This window comes from Corylus avellana, chromosome ca1 (genome assembly GCF_901000735.1).
Source record: "Corylus avellana chromosome ca1, CavTom2PMs-1.0".
NCBI lineage: Eukaryota > Viridiplantae > Streptophyta > Magnoliopsida > Fagales > Betulaceae > Corylus > Corylus avellana.
Window position 1 is genome coordinate 13,939,014 of NC_081541.1, and position 19,451 is coordinate 13,958,464.

The following is a 19,451-nucleotide window of genomic DNA, read 5'->3' on the forward strand; positions in this document are numbered from 1 at the left end:
TATTTCTAAGTTTAAACCTTTGGGGAGCTTGAAAATACTCATGCTATATGTAGGTATAGCTTGAACAACAGCTTTCAATAATACCTCCTTCCTAGCTTGAGAAAGGAAATTCAGCTTCCAATCTTGCATTCTCTTCCATACCCGATCCTTTATACTTTTAAAAGCCTGAGACCTCAATTTACCAACCAAAGCTGGCAACCCAAGATACTTATCGTACCTTATTGTTTCTGGGATCCCCATCAATACCAACAGAGTTTGTTAGACTTCAAGCAAAGTATAAAAACTAAAAAAGATAGATGTCTTATCCTTATTCAATTGTTGTCCCGATGCATTCTCATAGGTTTGCAATAAATCTGACATCTTTCGCCAATGGTGAGGATTAGCCTTACAAAACAACAGGTTGTCATCTGCAAAGAAAAGATGACTGATACGGGGGCCTTTTTTCGAAGTAGGAACACCAGTAAGTGTACCCCTGGACTCTGCTCTTGTCAACATAGAACTTAAGGCTTCCGCACATAAAAGGAATAAATAAGGAGAGATGGGGTCACCTTGCCTTATTCCTCTCGATGGGACAATTCTACCCATTAGAGTACCATTCACAATAACTGAATAAGTGGCTGAGCTGACACACATTAAAATAAGGTGAATCCATTTGGCATCAAAACTCATCATTCTCATCACTGCTTCAAGAAATCCCCACTCTACCCTATCATAAGCCTTCGACATATCAAGCTTAACTGCCATATACCCATCTTTTCCCCACATCCGTGCCTGCATAGTGTGCAATGTCTCATATGCTACCAGGATATTATCTGAAATCAATCTGCCTTGAATACCAGCACTTTGATTCTTTGAGATAATATGAGGTAGAATAACTTTAAGTCTATTAGCTAACACCTTAGACAATAATTTATACAATACATTACACAAACTAATAGGTCTAAAATCCGTTACACAAACAGGATTTTTCAACTTTGGGATAAGAGCTATATAGATAGAATTAATATCAAGAATCAAATGACCCGTATTTAGAGATTCAATCACAGCTCTACTAACCTCTGGACCCATAGTACCCCAATGTGTTTGGAAAAAACTTACAGAAAAACCATCTGGCCCAAGAGCTTTAAGTGGAGGCATTTGATTAAGCGCTATAGAAACCTCTTCAACCGTGTATGGCTGTACAAGGGATGCATTCATTGCTGGTGTAACACAGCTCTTCAAGCTCCTCAAACAATTTTCCAGATCTGATATGGATTCAGTGGAAAACAAATGACTAAAGTACCGAATGAAGGCTTGGCCGATAGAATTCTGCTCATCACACACCCGACCCTCAACGTCTAAAATCTTATACAACTGGCTGGATTTTCGCTTTCATGAAAAAACTTTGTATTACGATCTCCTTCTTTCAACCAATGCTTTTTTGCTCTTTGTCTCCACTTTAGCTCCTCTTGTTCCAACAAACAATTTAATTCAAGCTTCAAAGTATGAATACTTTGAGTTTCCAATGGACCTTCACGCCCTTGGAGTTCAACCAATAAAGCTTCTTTTTGTTTAATTGTGGCTCCCACCTGACTGCCATTAACATGCTGCCAAGCCAAAAATCCTTTCTCACTTTCATTCATCATTTCCCGTAGACCCATAGAAAGACCCACCCTTCTGTCTTTTTCTCGACATATCTGCTTTACTATCTTGTAACACTCGGGTTCCAATCCCCAACTCGCCTCATACCGAAAACCACGCCTCCTTCTCATGTCTCCTCCTTTTATTTGCACCCTCAACACAATTGGGTTATGATCAGAATTAATAGTTGCCTTCACAATAGCTTCAGCTCTAGGAAATAATTCACACCATTCTTGGTTAGCAACAACTCTGTCCAATCTTTCTTGTGTAAAATCAATTCCCTCCCGACCATTAGTCCAAGTATATTTTGGACCCCTATAACCGATATCATGCAAAACACAAGTTTCCAAAGCATTTTGAAAATCATTCATCAAACCCCTAGCACGTCCACGCCCTCCACACTTCTCGGAATTACTCAATATCTCATTAAAGTCCCCTGCACAAACCCAAGGAATTGGTTCGAAGGTTCTCAGATATTTCAATAAACTCCATGCCTCCTTTCTTTTATGAGGTTTTGGATGCCCATAAAAACCCGTGAATTTCCACGGGATTATTGATGAAGGAGATATAACTGTAGCATTTATATGGCGTCTACTATAATTCTAAATCTCTACAGTAACTTCACTGTTCCATATAAGAGCAAGGCCACCACTTCTACCCAAACTCTCCACCACAAACAAGTTTTTGAAATTGTTTTAATTCGTACCTCTTCAATTCTTTTCTTATGTAGTTTCATTTCCATTAGAAAAATCAAACCAGGCTTCTTAGTTTTCACCAAACGGCGAAGGTCTCTGACTGTCTGGGGGTTCCCAAGGCCCCGACAATTCCAGCTTAAAAGATTCATCTCGGTTGGCGGGGCTGAAAATCAGCCACCGCCACCCCCAAACCAGATTTTCTTTTTTTTCGAACTTATCCCCAAATTTTCTGCAGCTTGACCCACATCATTTGCCGAGCTATCACCCATAAAATCACCTTTCTTCCTCTTCCTATCATGGCCAACCAGCCGAACTACAGATGGTAATATCTGATCAGCCCGCGCACGCCTCTTCCAATTCGTCACCCCATTTTTCTTAGATTCCTTCACTGCTCGGAATTGAAGAACCCCGACTTCATGATTCCCACTCAATTCTGGAGACTCAACCTGCGTGGCCTTAACTACATGCCCATAATTTTGTAAAAACATGGGCCCCTCCACTTGGGTTGGATTTTCCTTGGGCTTAGACAAACCACCTTTAGAAACCAAGCTGAAAGAAGACACGTAATCATCTGAAATATCTTCATAATTATCCCCATGCAAACTGTCCACCAAACATGTAGCCCTCTCCACTTCATGTGTTGCATATGTACCACTACCATCCCCTTTCAGTTGAGAAATCTCCTTAACCGTTTCTCCCATAATCATCTGAAATATCTTCATAATTATCCCCATGCAAACTGTCCACCAAACACGTAGCCCCCTCCACTTCATGTGTTGCATATGTACCACTAGCATCCCCTTTCAGTTGAGAAATCTCCTTAACCGTTTCTCCCATAACTGCCCCACTTTCCACAACTGACGAAAACTGAATCTTCTCCTTCCCCCGGTCTACCATCTCATCGGACTCACCTTGCATTCCGGCATTGACCACCACCAGAGATCTATTTTGTTGTTGGCCACTATTCGACCAATGAGGATTGGACATTCTCATTGGTGGACTCGATGGAGACCCATAATCCCATTTCTGCGTTTCAAACCATTGCTGCCCCGAATCCTTATGCCAAGTAGATGGTTTAACTCTAAGCCATAGACCAAATTGCGGTTTCACCTCCTTAATGCCACTACACCCTACCACTCCATGGCGAAACTTTCCACAGAGAAAACAAAAATGAGGAAGCCTTTCAAATTGAAAAGGTACCCACACCGTGTTTCCTAAAAGAGTGATACGCCTACCGCGAGGAATAGGCTTCGTTAGATCCATCTTCACCCTTACACGCAAGTATTTTCCCCAGCCAATTCCTTCGTCATCAGTTTCAACTTCTTCTACCATCCCCATTGTAGAACCAATTTGAAAACCTACTGCTTGACCCATACATGCTAACGGAAGGTTAAACATCCGCACCCAAAACGCCGCCTTTTCAAACGGGATCTCCAGAGGAGGTGTTATTCCATCAAATTCTTCCAAAGAAAACAAACTACCTTCAAACACCCAAGGTCGGCCCTCCAACACCCGAGTCTTATCCCATGAATGCTCAAAATCGACCAGAAACAAATTCTCCCCTATAACCTTGAACGACGTCGACCCCGAAGGTCTCCATAATTGCACCAATTTAGATCTTATAGTATCCTTGCCAATAATCCTATCAGCAATTAGTTTCCCCACGAAACAAGAATTTCCTCTTGTTGCAATCTCTTCAACTGCTTGTTGTTGGACTATTACCTCCACACTCTCACCTTCCGAAAGGTTGAAATCTTGCCACATAGAAGACAAATCATCAGCCATCCTACTCTCTTCGAGATCAAATGTACTACAGATAACACTCAAACCTTCCTCCACAATCTACAAAGACTTGGAAAACTTTTCACTTCTCCTCTAGAAAGTCTAGAGAGAAAACCTCGTCAAAATTACATCAACTATATAATCATCCAATTTCAAATTTAGAACAACACTTAAAGAGATAATTTTTGGTCTCCCCTTACTTCCAATTAAACATCAAAGAGCATCACCCAATTCAGCAAACCTTCATGACCCACTTTTAAAATTTCTTCAAAATACACTTAAACAACTACCCAAAAAAAATCGATTGAGGGAGAGAAGGAGTCCATGGAAAAGAGAGATTGTCAAGAGAGAATAAATGAGAGATTTCCTTGAAGATTCCTCGGATTTTATGATCCTCCTTCCTTCGATTTGCATAGAGAGAGAGAAACACATTCCTAAGGCAATATTTTATTTATGGACATAAATTTTTTCCAAATCAGTCTGAAGGAAATATCCTTCAATCCATGTAAAATAGTGTCAAGTGATGGGTGACTAGTAATAATAACACAAGTGTTGTCTTTCCCCCTCCCCTCTCTGCTAGGGTTTCATCTCTAGTAGAGAGTGCCGTCGGAGGGGGAGAACATTTGTTCTCCCCCTTCAGCCCTCCTCACCTCTCCCTCTTCTGCCTCCCCTCTCCCCTCTCATCGCCCTCTTTCTCTTAACGAGCTAGCCTATTTACGTAATGTCCCTAGTTCTTTGGGCGATTTTTTCCTTTCACTTCCTCTCCGCCTCTTCCCCCTCATTTGGTCCTTTGTTTTGCTCTAGGGTTTTGGATCGGCCGTTCTTTGCCCGATCTACTGCCTTTGCCGAACCCACATCACCCCTCACCCCTTCGCTTGTCCTCTTCGGCTCCATCCAAGTTCTTCGCGTTCCGGCCATTTTCCCCGAGCAACTTTCCTCCTTGACGTGGTTTCTGTTTTGGGTTTCTTGTTTCTTTGTTTTATTTTCTTGTATTCTCTCTTCTTTTTTTTTTTTTTTTTTTTTTTTTTTTTTTTTTTTTTTTTTTTTTTTTTTTTTTTTTTTTTTTTTGTGTTTGCTTTTGTTGTTTCTGCTTGTTTAAGCACTCGGTGTGGGTGATGTTCATGGGTTTCACTCAAACTTCCATCTACATTTGAGTGCGCCACTGATCTCCTCCGTGCCTGCTCCGCCGCCCACTATCCTCTGTTGGGCTTTTTTCTCGCGTCCCCCACCGTGATGAGCTTCCAATGCCCCCTTTTATTTTCAGTTTCCGGCGAGTGCACGATCGGCTCTTCTGTCTGGCTGTTGTCATCCTCTTAATGTGCTTTTTTTTTTTTTGTTGGTTATTTCTCTGTAATTTTGTCTGGCTTTCCTTTTTTTTGTTCTTTCTGTCTTGTTTTGTTTCTTTGTATCGGTTTTGTTTTTGCTTGTAATAATGCTCGGTCCTCTCTCTCGATCTGCCCGCCTGATGCCCTTAGGGGTAGTTGATTTGGTCTAGACCTTTGGATTGTGGATGTGAAGGTTATCCTGACTTTTGGGTCGAGGAGGATGAGTTTTGGCTTGGGGTTCTCTGCCCTCAATGCCAAGGAATAAGAGCCGAGTAAGAAGAGCTACCTATGCATTGGTTTGAGTCTATTTGGTGTAGAACTGTTGTTAAATTTGAAAATTAATCATAGCTTAAAGGATTTTGTATGAGTCTGGAATGTAATACGTCATTTTTTATGCTTGTAACCTCGTAGCTTCGACTTTGGTTACTTTAAAGCTTTGCTCTGTGTTGTTTGAGCCTTATGCTCGTTTATCAATGAATGTGATTTAACTGTTAAAAAAAAATAAAAAATAGTGTCAAGTGTTTATAAACATTTAAAATGTACATTAAATTCTTAACCTCATTAATAGCAGTTTACTAACTTAGACTCTTTTTTTTTTTTTTTTGAAAATAGACTAAATTTAATGTGACTTTTAAATGTTTATAAACATTTGGCACTATTTTACATGGGTTGGAGGATATTTCCTTCAAACTGCTTTGGAGGAAATTTTTGTCCTTTATTTATTGTTTTCATCTTTTCTATTTTTAGAAAGGAAACAAACACATTCCTAAGGAAATATATTACTATCCAAAGATGTTTGGCTAAGCCACCACCCCCAACACCTAGGGGTGGTTGATGGTTCGGCCATTCCCATGATGTGAGTATGTTTTTTCGAGTAATGTTATAAGTCCTCATAGAGTTATCTCAGAGTTCTCCCAAATGTAATGTGACTTTTAAAATTATCATTGAATTTGAGATGTGATGTGTTAAACTTTAATCTATTGGTGATTTTAAAAGTCACATCATATTTGTGATGACTTCAGAATGACTCTAAGCAAACTTATTGCATTACTCTGTTTTTTCAATTAGTTTGGGCACAACAAACTGGTTAGAAGGTAACCAAACATACCCTTGAAATGATTTAACCACCTTTGAAATGGATAAAGGGTAGGTCGAATAATTCCCACAACTATAGGGATGGTTTGACCGCTCCTCAACTAGGGTGGCAAATTCATCCCTTAATAACAAGTTAACCTTTTAGTTTTTTTTTAAAAAAAAATAAATTTTATGCATAATCTTTTTTTTTTTTTTAAAAAAAAAAAGTCACATGCAATATTTTTCATATATTTTAAGGCCAACTTGTAACATGAGATGTAATTTTGTACGGATGTGATAGTTTGTGGGAGTTAAATGTCACTTCTAAAAGTCAGCGTCAAATGAGTGATAATTTGGGACTAAATGTATTTTTCTCTTATTATTTTGTGTTAATTTCCTTATATAGATGGTTACTAATTACTCACCATAATTATCCAATATTATACTTTTCAAATGAAAATCTTATAACCTTTTAATATTTTAATAGATTCCAGGACAAAGATCTTACATTTTTTTTTTTCTTAATTTTTCTCTTTTTGTTCTGAAAGCAAAGATCTTATTCATTCTCTCCCCTGTACCTTCTCCACATCCACGGGGCCACTAACCCAGAATCCCGTGTATGATTCCCCAGTCCCCGCCCATACTCTCTCAGTCGCCGTCAAAATCCCATTCCAATAAGGCGGCAAGAATCAACTCTCTCTTTCTCTCTCTCCAAAGATCTTTAATGGCGGCTCTGTTTCGTATCCGCCCTTTTCTTCTTTCCAGGTACCTTTCTCTCTCATTTTCTCTCGCTTTAATCCGTGAACTTAATCTTTTGAGTTATCATATGTAACAATCACATCGTGCAAACCCTAATTCTTTTGGTTGTCTTCTCGTGAATTCGGTTCAACTTTCCCTTTTTTTTTTTTTAAAAAAAAACGTAATTATCAGTCTTCCGCACGTTGTCTAGCTGTGATTTTTCTATTATACGCGAATATATACGTCGGAGATTTTAGGAGTCTAGATTGTATTTTCTGAGTGTTTGTTTTTGAAATTAATTTCTTAGGTTGTAGACTATCCTGAAAAAGAGGCGGTTGTTTGGGAATGGAAGAGCCCGGGCAGCTGAAACGGGCGCTGATAGACGCTACGGCGGGGGCCATAGCCGGTGGTATATCACGGACGGTCACATCGCCGCTTGACGTGATTAAGATCAGATTCCAGGTTATATTTTTGGTTCCATGTCTTTCAATTTTATGTGGCCAATGCCAATCTTGAATGCAATGTTTGAACTTGAGCCTTACATTGTGCTGAAAATAGTAGTTCTTCGACATAATGTGTGTCTATGTGTATATATATATATATATATATATATATTTTGACATGTCCATACAAGGGTTGGGAAAAAGGGAGAGGGGATTAGAACTAGTAACCTCCACTTCATGAGGCGTGGTCCTCAGCTGATTGAGCTACTCCTGGGGGACTGTGTTGGCTGCTATATTGTGCGCATTTTAGGAATCAATTTGTCAATCACTTGCACACGCATGACAATATTTTTTTAATAGTATGTTAATGATATTTGAATGTCAAATGGTTATTGTTTTATCTTCGTATTCTACATGAATTCACTAATGTCTTTATTGTAAGACAGGCTCAAACTCTTTGACATACTATGGCTTACAATTAGGTACGCTTTGTCAGTCACTTTCCTAGTGGGAAAAAGTTATTGTGACTTTTGGGGAAGATAAAGGTGAAAGATTTTAGGTATCTTTTGGTGGGTTGTGAAAAAAATAGTGACTTGAAGGATGAAGGGGATGGCTGATTCAGTTTTGTGTACAATTGTGTTTATACTTTTGGATCTGTGATTATGGGTTGATGCATTTCTACATCTTATAGGCCGGTGGTGAAGTAACGTAAATGTTTTGTTTTTTTAACTTCTGCTGACAGGTTCAACTCGAGCCCACATCTTCTTGGGCTTTGCTTCGGAACAATGTGTCTGGAACGTCAAAATACACTGGAATGTTTCAAGCAACAAAGGATATATTCAGGGAGGAAGGCTTACCGGTACGTTGACTCAATTTGTGTTATATCATCGTTTATTCTTTTTCTTTTCCCCATAGATGTTTTCTTGTGTCAGTTTATGTTGGCAACATATTAAGTTTTCAATTTCGTAGGTTGATGTCTGTTGTATCTTGGCTCTTTCTATAGACAACGTTTATTTAGGTCAATAGGCAATTCAATCTTGCCAGTTATAGGAAGGCATCTAATAAGTTGAGCATGCTGTTTTGAACTTCTGAGAAATTAAGCTACTCAATCCTTATGGTTCGCTCCTAGTTGACTGGGTTTTAATTTTTATTGAACTATAGGTTAAAACCACATTGTTTATGTCAAGGGAAGGTTTAATGCGTGATCATTCTGATTTAATGCCTTTCAAGCCTTGGTGTATACATTTCATTTCAAAAAATCATTGAAGTAGATTACTTTGCAAATACAGCGAGCCTTGTAAAGTAAAATATTCTTTCTTTTACTCTTTAATTTGTAGTTTCCTGCCACGCCTATTTCTGGATGCCTAGCTTACAATTTTACAATACATATGCATGTATTCAGGTAGTATTGTAAATCTGATAGTGCAATGTACTCAATTCTGCTCATCCCCCCCTCCCCTCCCAACCCCTGATAGATCGTTTAAGACCATCTAATACTGCTCTAGGAGGTTTATTTTGAATTTTTATTTTAACATCAGGTTTAAATGAATTTAACGCCTTTCTACAGCTTATTCAAGTTAATTGCTTATGGCAGGGTTTTTGGCGTGGAAATGTCCCAGCGTTACTTATGGTTATGCCATATACTGCCATACAATTTACTGTGTTACACAAGTTTAAAACATTTGCTTCTGGTTCCTCCAAGACAGGTATATGTGAGAGCCTTCTCAAACTAGACTGAGATATGTTGTCTCATTCTTTGGCAATCTGTTCGTAGATGTTATGACTTATAAGCTTAGCTTATTAAGATAAGAGTTGTAATATGTGGCAATATTTACGAATAAAATACTGATTGATCTCTCAATATCCTTCTTTGATTAAATGAAGCTCCAATATTTTAGCCCGGAATGGTGCAATGTTCATATATTTATTTAACTTTATCTTGGCTGTGGTTGCCAATTGGTTATGCCATACATTGAAGATAGGGTCATGCACTTCTCAGTTTGGAGTGTTTTTGTCTGATCTCATGAGGCCCGCCCTTTTTTCCCCTTTGTCTTGAAAATTTGACATTGTTGGGTAAATGTATCTGTTTCTATTTATAGTACTGATCATGTAACTTTATTGAGTCTGTATGCATTTTAAAGATGTTAAAGGTTTAATTACTTAGGTGATAGTTTGTTATTATTTTAAACGAGCTCTCTGCTGTTTCTCATGTGTCATGGCCTGGTTGTTTTCTGGTATCATGCAGAGGATCACATTCATTTGAGTCCCTATCTGTCCTATGTCAGTGGGGCATTAGCAGGGTGTGCAGCTACTGTTGGATCATATCCCTTCGATCTTATACGAACCATATTAGCTTCACAAGGTGAACCAAAGGTATAGAATTTGAGTACAAGCATGAAATCATCTCAAGTTGTGTTTCAAACAGAGTTTCCTTCAGTATATATGGCTATTTTGAGGAGCCATTCTGAGCACTTAGAAGTCGTGCAACGTATGGGACATTAATGCATTCTACTATTTTTTTTCATATACCCTTGCACTTTCAAAGTGATTTATACTGGTTAAGTTTTTATCTGATCAATCTTGTGCATTCTTCATGACTTTGCCTTCGAAAAAACTGCTTCTCAGTTCTTATACAACACAATAAAGGGGAAAAAATAAAAACAAAAGAAAATCCAAGGCTATTGATTTTGAACTCATGTATTGGGTGAGATCACACGTTATGTCTCTTTGTAATGAATGTGATGCTACTAAATAGATACTATGTATATTTACTCTTCTTGGTATGCATGTGCCAAATGTGCAGATCTTAATTTTTGAGCTATTACTTTTAAACCATGCTGGCAGATGAATATATGAAAATATTACTATCTATGACTACTTTGGGTTTTGACATTTCGATATTAATGCAGTATCCTCCACATATGGGTGGATGTACCTAGTTATGGTGTTGTATTTTGGAGGGAAAGCGCTATGATACTGGACATAGTGTTTGGGGCCTTGGGCCCCAGAATCTCGGATAGACTGTAACTAGTGCTGCTCAGGTAGGTTCAGGAAACTTAAAGGAGCCATTAAAATGGACCTCCAAGCCTTGGGTAGACCTGATAGGATGACAGCCTTGGGTGACCCTGTTGTAGTTATTTAATGTAATCTTGAGGGACACATTGTGTGCTTTGATGAGTCCCCTTGACAAGAGAACCTTGCATTTTGCGCATAGCATGAAATTCTTGAGTGGTCATAAGCCGCTCAAGTAAGATTAGCTTTATATAATTCATAGTTGAGTTCTTTGTTTTAGCTTGTTTTGTGCAAGTTGGTTTAGTTTCTAAGATTTGGATAAATAAGGCTCGCCTCAGCTTGGGTGGGAATTGAGGCACAGTGGTTTTTCAGAGTGTGTGGGAGTTGTTGAACTATGATATTTGGACTGGGCCTCTCTTGCCTTTCCTTATGTATGTTTGTTCACACAAAAACTTGGGCAGCTTGATGTGGGAGTTTTTATTTTATTTTGTTTATCATCTGGATCTTTCTCTCTCTCTCTCTCTCTCTCTCTCTCCCCAGCCCCTGCAAGGGCTTGATTATGGAAGTGACAATTCTCACTTGTAAAACAAGTAGAGCTTTTATTAGAAAGAAGTATGTAATTTAGTTTACTCCGGGAAATGCCCATGGCTTCACATGTCTCATTCAAATGCTCACTAGTTTTTCATACTTGCTTTCTGCACAAATACTAATTTGTGAAGAGGCCATTGAATTTGTTTACATGATAGTGGTTTATTAATAACTGCCTTCATTTAGGTGTATCCTACCATGAGGTCTGCGGTTGTTGATATAATTAGAACTCGTGGCTTCCGAGGGTTATATGCTGGATTGTCGCCAACCCTGGTTGAGATTGTTCCTTACGCTGGCCTACAATTTGGTACCTATGATACATTTAAGCGCTGGGCTATGGTAAGAGTCTAGTCCTTGTTTCTATTGAGATAGTCTTTACTCAAATATAGATCTTATGGTATATGCTTGTACCATCTGTTGACAAATTAATTTCATTGAAATTACGAAATAGAGGAATCAGGACTGTAACTGTTCAAAACATCCATCTGATATGTTTAGATAATTAGTATATTATGCAATATGCACGCATCCATTTATAGATATGATGTTTTGGGCATATGATACTTAATGTGGCCAGCTTACAGAGCCATCATGCTTTTTACTCTTACAAGTTGACAGTGTAGCCATTTGTTTTTGACGTGATACATTTTACTCCATACATTGTAGGCCTGGAACAGGTCTAGATCTTCTAAGTCAAGCTCAGCTGATACTGAAGATGGAATTTCAAGCTTTCAACTTTTCATCTGTGGGTTGGCGGCTGGGACATGTGCCAAGCTTGTCTGTCATCCACTTGATGTGGTCAAGAAAAGATTCCAGGTGTGTCTCTAGCCTTCTTGAAACCTTTGTTCTAGCATAGTTACGGAAACTTAAGGATTGGCAAATTTGTTTTGACCTTAGGCTAAAAATTTGAGGCTCAGCTGTTGTGTGTCATGTCATGCAAAATATGCCAATAGTTGTCATGGTTTATTATAAAGCTCTAAAGCATGTTCCCACTTACCAGTACCTATGTCCCTTTACGCCTCCTTGTGAGAGCTCTTTTAGCTTCTTTTGTTTTTTGCTTTTGCTTTTGTTTTTTTTTTTTTTTCCCTCTGGGTAATTACTGTTAGCTTCTTCTAAATGTTATAAATTAACCACATGAACCATCAAATTCTTCCAGCAATCACCTGGATAAGATTGGTTTTACTGTTACTTCAGTACCAATACTTTACTTATTTAGTCACTCTTATGGGTCTACATTAAATGGCTTAGGAGTCTTTTCTTTTTCCTTTTCTTCTTAAATTCATATGTTTAATTTCTTTTGTTGCTCTTTGTTCAGATTTCTAAGTTAGTTTAATTACATTTAATTAAGATTTCTGTCTAGCAATCTCAAGGGGCAATAGAGAATAGAAAGACAGAAGAAAATACTGAAATGGTAGTATCCGGCTTTCCTTCCTTGCCAACTTGGATGTGACATTCTTTCTTGTTTTGGGCTACTGCAGATCGAAGGACTACAAAGGCACCCTAGGTATGGTGCTCGAGTTGAGCATCGTGCTTATAAAAATATGTTTCATGCTGTACGCCAAATCTTGCAGATGGAGGGTTGGGCTGGTCTTTATAAGGGCATAGTGCCATCAACAGTCAAAGCTGCACCAGCTGGTGCTGTAACATTTGTAGCTTATGAATACACATCAGACTGGTTAGAGTCCATTTTGACTTGAAACTAACCTGATTTTTTTTCCCCTTTTCATCCATTTTTTTTTTTGTTTTTTTATCTAATTCTTTTCCCATGGAGATATTTTAAAGTTGTCATAGAAGTTGAGGATTGGGGAATTATAGGCCATAAAATTATAGTTGTCGAGATGGCAAAGAGGTACAGGCACACCAGGCTAGAACAAACCTAGCCTTTCATGGCTGTATTTGAGATTGTGATTGGTAAATTTTTCTCATGTGGCTGTGGGTCACCAATGTCTTCACTAAGAAATATACCTAGTTTTTTTTTTTTTTGTTTTTGGGTATCAAATGAATTGAACTTTGCTTGAAAAAAAAGAAAAAGAATTGAACTTTGTCATCTTCATAGACCGGTTCAATATAGAGCGTGTCATTTTGTCGGCTGATGCAATTGGTGATTTGACTTGTGTACTCAACAGAAATCTAAATTCTCTTCTGATTTGAGGGCCATATGTATGATATGTATTCATATTGTTACTTATGAATGCCATCAGAGTAATGTTATAAGTTCTTGTGTTTCTTCAAAACTGATGTGACTTTTAAAATTACTATTGAATTAAAAATGCAATAGTGATTTATTACAAATTAAATAGTAATTTTAAAGGTCACATTAAATTACTCATGCTATGGGCATGATTAGTTTGAGTTATGGACGCTAAACACTTTAAAGTGACCAGTGATTCAAATAAAACTTATATAATGATACCATGTACCTGCGGTTAATCTGGAAAAAAGAGCAAGTCCAGGCATGTTATTATATGGCCAAGTAGCCAGTGGCTTTGTTTGGAGTTCAAGGCTGCATCTTTTTCTAAGCTGCATCTTATAGACATAAAGAATGCCTCATTTACAGGAAAGTTTATTGTATTGTACATGAATAGAAAAATACTAGGTTTACGAATAAATTTTACAAAAATTTTTTTACAATATGACATGGCACAATATGATTGAGTTCCTCAAAAGTTGAATTTATCTTATTTTCAATCATGTTGTGCCACATGATTGCCTCATAATGAGCAGACCAGGTCCAGAAGTGCCTGTCTTGAGTGCATGTAGGGTTGGGCAAATTATCCAAAAGCTGATAACTGACCTTCGGATACAAGTTTTAATTTCCAACTATTTTTGACCCTTTATTTTTATTTTTATTTTTATTTTTATGCAATATCAAGGCAAATGGGTAAGGAGAGAAATGACGCCATGGAACTAAATAGGAGAGAATGGTTTATAAGCGAGACCCCCATATATTTATGAGGCAATAAATTTTCTTTTTTAATAGCCTGTAACAAATACTTAAGAAATTGAAAAAGAATGAAAAAAAAAACAGAAGTCCTAATAGTGTTGCATGTATATGTCTCGTTATACAAAGCAATTTTTAAAAAATATTTATGAAAGTTATCAATAGCCTTTAACACTTTTTTTCCTATTCAACACTGGAAAAAGGGGAAAGGGAATAGCCTTTTAACACTTGATTTATGGTTTATAAGTTTTTTTTTTAAAATGCTTGATTTGTGTTGGCCACCTCTTTGTTCTAAGTTGCCACCTTCAATGGCCACCATCTTTTGACCAACTTTTCGTAGTTGACATTGGCTTGAAAATTACTTCCGAGGCGTAAAAAATTTTCCAAGGCGAAAGCCGAGAAGACTCCCGAGTCCCGACCCAGCTAGACATGCACGATGCTCCTCGTACAATCAGAAAAATGAATGGAATGTCGGAACTGGAGATTTGAAAATTATCATCACTTCAACTGACCAGATTACTTTCTTGCATAGAGAGAGTTAAGAGGGATGATTAACAATGTTTCCCATTGACTTGAACATGGAGCCACTCCTTAAATGTAAAATCCCATTGGCTGAAATTCATTATGAAATCATAGCTTTGAATCAAGAATCGCAATCATTAAGTATTGTGAAAGATGTTCAATAATCTCATGCAAAGAGTTCGGAAACTGGTTCCCCAACTTCTGTCCATCCAAACAACAAATGCTCGTTTTGTGGGTTAATATCAGATGACCAAACAAAGTTCAAAAGCTTCTGCTTATGATGTCCTTCACCACGCAAACATGAAACTACCATACAAAATTTCCCAGATATCAATTGAGCTGGAACTTTCTAATTTACACTCTATATAATCATGATATCTTTTGGTTGATGAAACTTTCATGAAACCTCCAAATTCCTATAAGAACCATCTCTTATTCAACAGAAAATCCTGTTAGTTTTGCAAGAGAAAGTGAGGGACGGTCATCTTCATATACTGTTATTCTGTTTACTGCTGTCCTCTGGAGGCAGTGATACGAACTGCAAAATCCTCTCAACCTGCGCAACATCAATTCTGAACTTTTCAGCAATCTGTTGGCTATCCATTGGTCCTTCATGGTCGTCAGCCTTCCCCTGGTGCAGGAGGACAATGTAGCGCAGCTGTGCCACATTCAGGGTTCCTGGAGGGGCGGGCCTTTCCTCATACCTGCCAGAATCTGGTTTTGTATTTCGCAGTTTTGGCATGGGCCTATTATACTTTTCCACCACAAATGCCTGTAAAATTACTAACATATCAACTATTCTGAGAATTTAACCAATTCCTATGAGGCACTCAAATACCTTCTACATACAATTCATGGGTTGGATCAAAGTAGAGTGAACATAGGGCAGACAGTTAAGAATATTGTAATTAGGTGCAACTTTTAAATTTGAAATCTAGACCAAGCAAAACTCTTTGACACAAATATCAATATTCCAAAACAATGATAAAGGTACAATGTATTAGTAAAATGTCAGTTTATATACATAGGCATACGATCTAGTCCAATGAAATAAGTAAACAAAGCCATTACCCATTAGGTAAGCAATTTTGTGTGTGTGTGGGGTGTGGGGTGTGGGATTTGAGCTTAGAGGATGACTTTATATAAGACAACATGCAGTAAGAGAATAAGAAAGAATGTCTAAGCCAACTGAAGTCACTGAACTCGAGATGTATCCTCTTCACCATACATCCTCTTCACCGTGACTTTTACGAGTGTCTATGGCCTAATTTTGATAGGGATTTAAGGCTTCTTTGGGATGAGTTGGCTGGTAGAACTTTCCTTGGTGCAGTAGGGGTGATTCTAATGTTATCCGATTTCCCAGTGAGAGATTGGGAGAAGCTCGTTTATGCCCATATGATGGAGTTCTCTGACTTCAATTTTACTCAGCGCCCAATGGACTTCCCTCTTGTTGGTGGAACTTTTGCTTGGTCAAATAATCAATAATTACCCTCTACATCTAAAATTGATGGATTCCTTGTCTTTCTGGCGTGGGAGTGTGTCCCAAAGGAGGCTTCCTAAACTTTGTTCTGATTATTTCCCAATCCTCCTTGACTATGGTGAGTTTCAAAAGGGTAGTAGGTCCTTCAAATTTGAAAACATGTGGCTAAAGTCTTAAGGGTTTTGTGGATAGGGGTGAAACAATAGTGGAACTTCTATCATTTCCAATGATCTCCAAGTTTCATTTTAGCAGCAAGCTCAAAACTTTAAAAATTGATTTAAAGAGATGGAATGAAGAGGTGTTTGGTAATGTAAAGAAGAAGACTTTTGGAAGAGTTGCATGTTTTTGATATCACTGAAGAAGAGAGGGCCTTAAGTGTAGAGGAGAGAATGAAGGCATAAATTTAGCGAGTTAGGGATATCAAAAAAAAAAAAGAAAAGAAAAGAAAAGAAAAAGAAAAAGAAAGATCCACTTTCATGGAGGAGGTGAGTTGGAGGTAGAAATCTAGGGTTTCGTGGTTAAGGGAGGGTGACAAGTGCCCAAAGTTTTCTCACAAAATGGGTAACTCCAACAGAAGGAAGAACTCCATTAACTCCTTGTTGATTGATGGTACAATTTCTATCAACTTATTAGGGATCAACGAGTACATTGACTAGTTTTATAAAAATTTGTACACTGAATAGTTCAATTGGAGGCCTTTGTTGGACGGTATTTCTTTTCATTCTATTGGTGAGGTTGAGGCTAGTTGGTTGGTGAGAGATTTTGAGGAAGGGGAGGTGATGGAGATAGTGAAAGCTTTGAATGGTAACAAGGTGTCAGGCCCTGGCGATTACTCTATGGCATTCTTTCAAGCTTGTTGGGTTGTTTTAAAACAAGGCATCATGAAGGGCTTTTTCTTTTTCTTTTTTTTTTTCTTTTTTTTTTTAATTCTTAATTTTTAATTTTTTTTTTGTGTGAGATTTCCGAGCTAGAGGTAAATTTGAGAGGAGCCTGAATGCTACTTTTATCGCCCTCACTCTGAAAATTCCAGGGACTGTTGACCCCTAAGGACTTTCGCTCGATTAGTCTAGTTGGGGGGGGTGCATTTACAAATTTTTTGCTAAAATTCTTGCAAAGGAGGCTTAAGATGGCGTTGGAGAAGATTATCTCTAAGTTGTAGAATGTGTTCATCCAAGGTAGGCATATCTTAGATCCTATTTTTATTGCCAATGAATGCCTTGATAGTAGAATAAAATATGGAGAGCCATGTGTTATTTGCAAAATGGATTTAGAAAAAGATTATGATCATGTTAATTGACACTTTTTATTGTACATGCTAAGGTGCGATTTTGGGGGGAAGTAGTGTTCTTGGATAGTTCATTGTATTTCCTTGGTGTGATTCTTGGTATTGGTGAATGACACCCCCAAAAGTTTTTTTAGTAGCTCTTGCGGCTTAAGACAAAGGGACCCTCTTTCTCCTTTGTTGTTTGTCACTGTGATGGAAGTGTTGAGTAGGATAATTTCTGCTGCAATGAGTGAAGGTTTGTTGTCTAACTTCTCTGTGGGGGCAAGATATGTTGGTGGGATTGATATTTCTCACCTTCTGTTTGCTAATGATACTTTGATCTTTTGTGGGGCTAACTCTAATCATCTACGTTATTTGTGGTGCTTATTCTTATGTTTTGAAGTTGTTTTAGGCTTGAAGATAAACTTGGCCAAGTCAAAATTGGTTCCTATGGGAAATGTTGATCATGTGGATGGGTTGGCTGGTATTTTGGGTTTTGGGGTTTCCTCTCTGCCTTTGAAATATCTTGTTCTACCGTTGGGAGCCTTCTATAAGGCCAAGCATATTTGGGACAATTTAATTGAGAAGATATAGCATCAATTGGCTAGTTGGAAAATGATGTACTTGTTTAAGGGTTACCTTTATTAAGAACACACTTTCCAATTTACCTACATACTTCATGGCCTTCTTTCCTCTCCCTGCAGGTGTTGCAAACCGTATTGAGAAACTTCAACGTGACTTCTTATTGGGTGCGTTAAGCAAAGGGTTCAAATATCACTTGATTAGCTGGTCCAAGATTTGTTCGCCGATCTTTGAAGGAGGGTTGGAAGTTTGGAACTTGCTGATATTCAATCATGCTCTATTAGGAAAATGTCTTCACTATGTGCTTGAGAAAGAGGCTTGGTGGAGAGTGGTGGTAGACTCTATATATGGTAGTTCATGGAGAGGGTAGTGTTCTAATGAGCCTCTTGGGGTGTTTGAGGTGAGGTTATAGAAGAATATTAGGAGGGGTTGGGGAAAGCTTTCAAGTCATACTAGATTTAAGGTGAGAGACGGTTCCGAGATTAGATTCTGGCATGATTTGTGGTGTGGGAATATGACCTGTAAGGAAGCCTTTCCAGATTTAATTGGTATTGCTTGCGCAAAAGATGCTTTTGTTGTGGCTCGCCTAGTGATGTGTTGGGTCGCCTCCAAAAGAGGGTTGTTTGATAGCAATTCCTTTTACAATGTCATGGTGTAGTGATGGCTTTCGCTTACGTTGGAAGAGTGTTTCGCAGACTACGGTTCTTTTGAGGGTGGCCTTTTTTTGCTTGGTTGGCAGCCCTAGGAACTTACCATGAACAATCTCAAGAAACAACATATCATCGTGGTCGACAAGTGTTATATGTGTAAAAGGAATGGGAATTCCGTGGACCATCTTTTTCTCCATAGTGATGTTGCTTATGCCATATAAAATGTTTTCTTTAGTCGATTTGGGCTGTCTTGGGTTATGTCTAAACGAGTAGATGACTTGTATAGTTGTTGGTGGACTGCAAGCAACACTGGGAGTGTTGTTGTGTGGGAGATGGTACCTTCATGCTTTTTCTAGTGTCTATGGAGGGAAAAGAATGACAAAAATGTTGAGGACCATAAGAGGACATTAGAGAAGATTAAGATCTTATTCTTCAATACTCTGTATTTTTGGACAATTACTTTTGTTTCTGCTCTGCTGATTAGTTATTATAATTTTTTTTGTTTTTTTTGCTCCTAATTAGGTGTTTTCTTTTGTATACTCATGTATACTTGGAGCGTCTCACGCTTCTAATGATATCTCGATTACTTATATATATATATATAATCTTTGTACCGCAAACAGTAATTCATAATTACCATTTCAATATTATATGCAATTGTGCAACAGGAAATTGCACCACCTAATCAACATTTTTGCATGCCGCACAGGGTGGGGATTAATTTGAGAATTGAAA

General features: G+C 38.0%; 2 protein-coding genes across 3 annotated transcripts; one reads left to right on the top strand and one right to left on the bottom strand.

Annotated features, from left to right (window-relative positions):
- Positions 1-258: 258 nt before the first annotated feature.
- LOC132187382 (uncharacterized) lies at positions 259-4,100 on the bottom strand. Its single transcript, XM_059601713.1, has 5 exons — positions 3,005-4,100; positions 2,530-2,895; positions 1,352-2,056; positions 1,099-1,244; positions 259-771 (listed from the first exon to the last, which is right to left on the bottom strand). The coding sequence occupies exons 1-5, from the start codon at positions 4,098-4,100 to the stop codon at positions 259-261; spliced, it is 2,826 nt and encodes a 941-aa protein (XP_059457696.1).
- Positions 4,101-7,001: 2,901 nt separating this feature from the next.
- LOC132167375 (mitochondrial thiamine diphosphate carrier 2-like) lies at positions 7,002-13,463 on the top strand. 2 transcript variants are annotated; one of them, XM_059578327.1, is made up of 8 exons: positions 7,004-7,261; positions 7,542-7,696; positions 8,420-8,536; positions 9,272-9,383; positions 9,923-10,050; positions 11,464-11,616; positions 11,944-12,093; positions 12,756-13,463. In XM_059578327.1, exons 2-8 carry the CDS (start codon positions 7,580-7,582, stop codon positions 12,972-12,974), a joined length of 996 nt encoding a protein of 331 aa, XP_059434310.1. In that variant the 5' UTR covers positions 7,004-7,261; positions 7,542-7,579; the 3' UTR covers positions 12,975-13,463. The 2 variants fall into 2 exon arrangements, with proteins under 2 accessions (XP_059434311.1, XP_059434310.1); XM_059578328.1 differs by lacking the exon at positions 11,464-11,616 and having other exon boundaries at positions 7,002-7,261.
- The last annotated feature ends 5,988 nt before the right edge of the window (positions 13,464-19,451 follow it).

Excerpts from the sequence above, each read along its gene's own strand:
- LOC132187382 (XM_059601713.1), bottom strand. The coding sequence starts at position 4,100 with ATGGCTGATGATTTGTCTTCTATGTGGCAAGATTTCAACCTTTCGGAA. Across the intron at positions 1,245-1,351 it reads AAGCGAAAATCCAGCCAGTT|ATCTGGAAAATTGTTTGAGG; the intron begins GTATAAGATTTT and ends AATCCATATCAG. Across the intron at positions 772-1,098 it reads TTGGGCCAGATGGTTTTTCT|GCACGGATGTGGGGAAAAGA; the intron begins GTAAGTTTTTTC and ends CACACTATGCAG.
- LOC132167375 (XM_059578327.1), top strand. The coding sequence starts at position 7,580 with ATGGAAGAGCCCGGGCAGCTGAAACGGGCGCTGATAGACGCTACGGCG. Across the intron at positions 7,697-8,419 it reads TGATTAAGATCAGATTCCAG|GTTCAACTCGAGCCCACATC; the intron begins GTTATATTTTTG and ends TTCTGCTGACAG. Across the intron at positions 8,537-9,271 it reads TCAGGGAGGAAGGCTTACCG|GGTTTTTGGCGTGGAAATGT; the intron begins GTACGTTGACTC and ends TGCTTATGGCAG.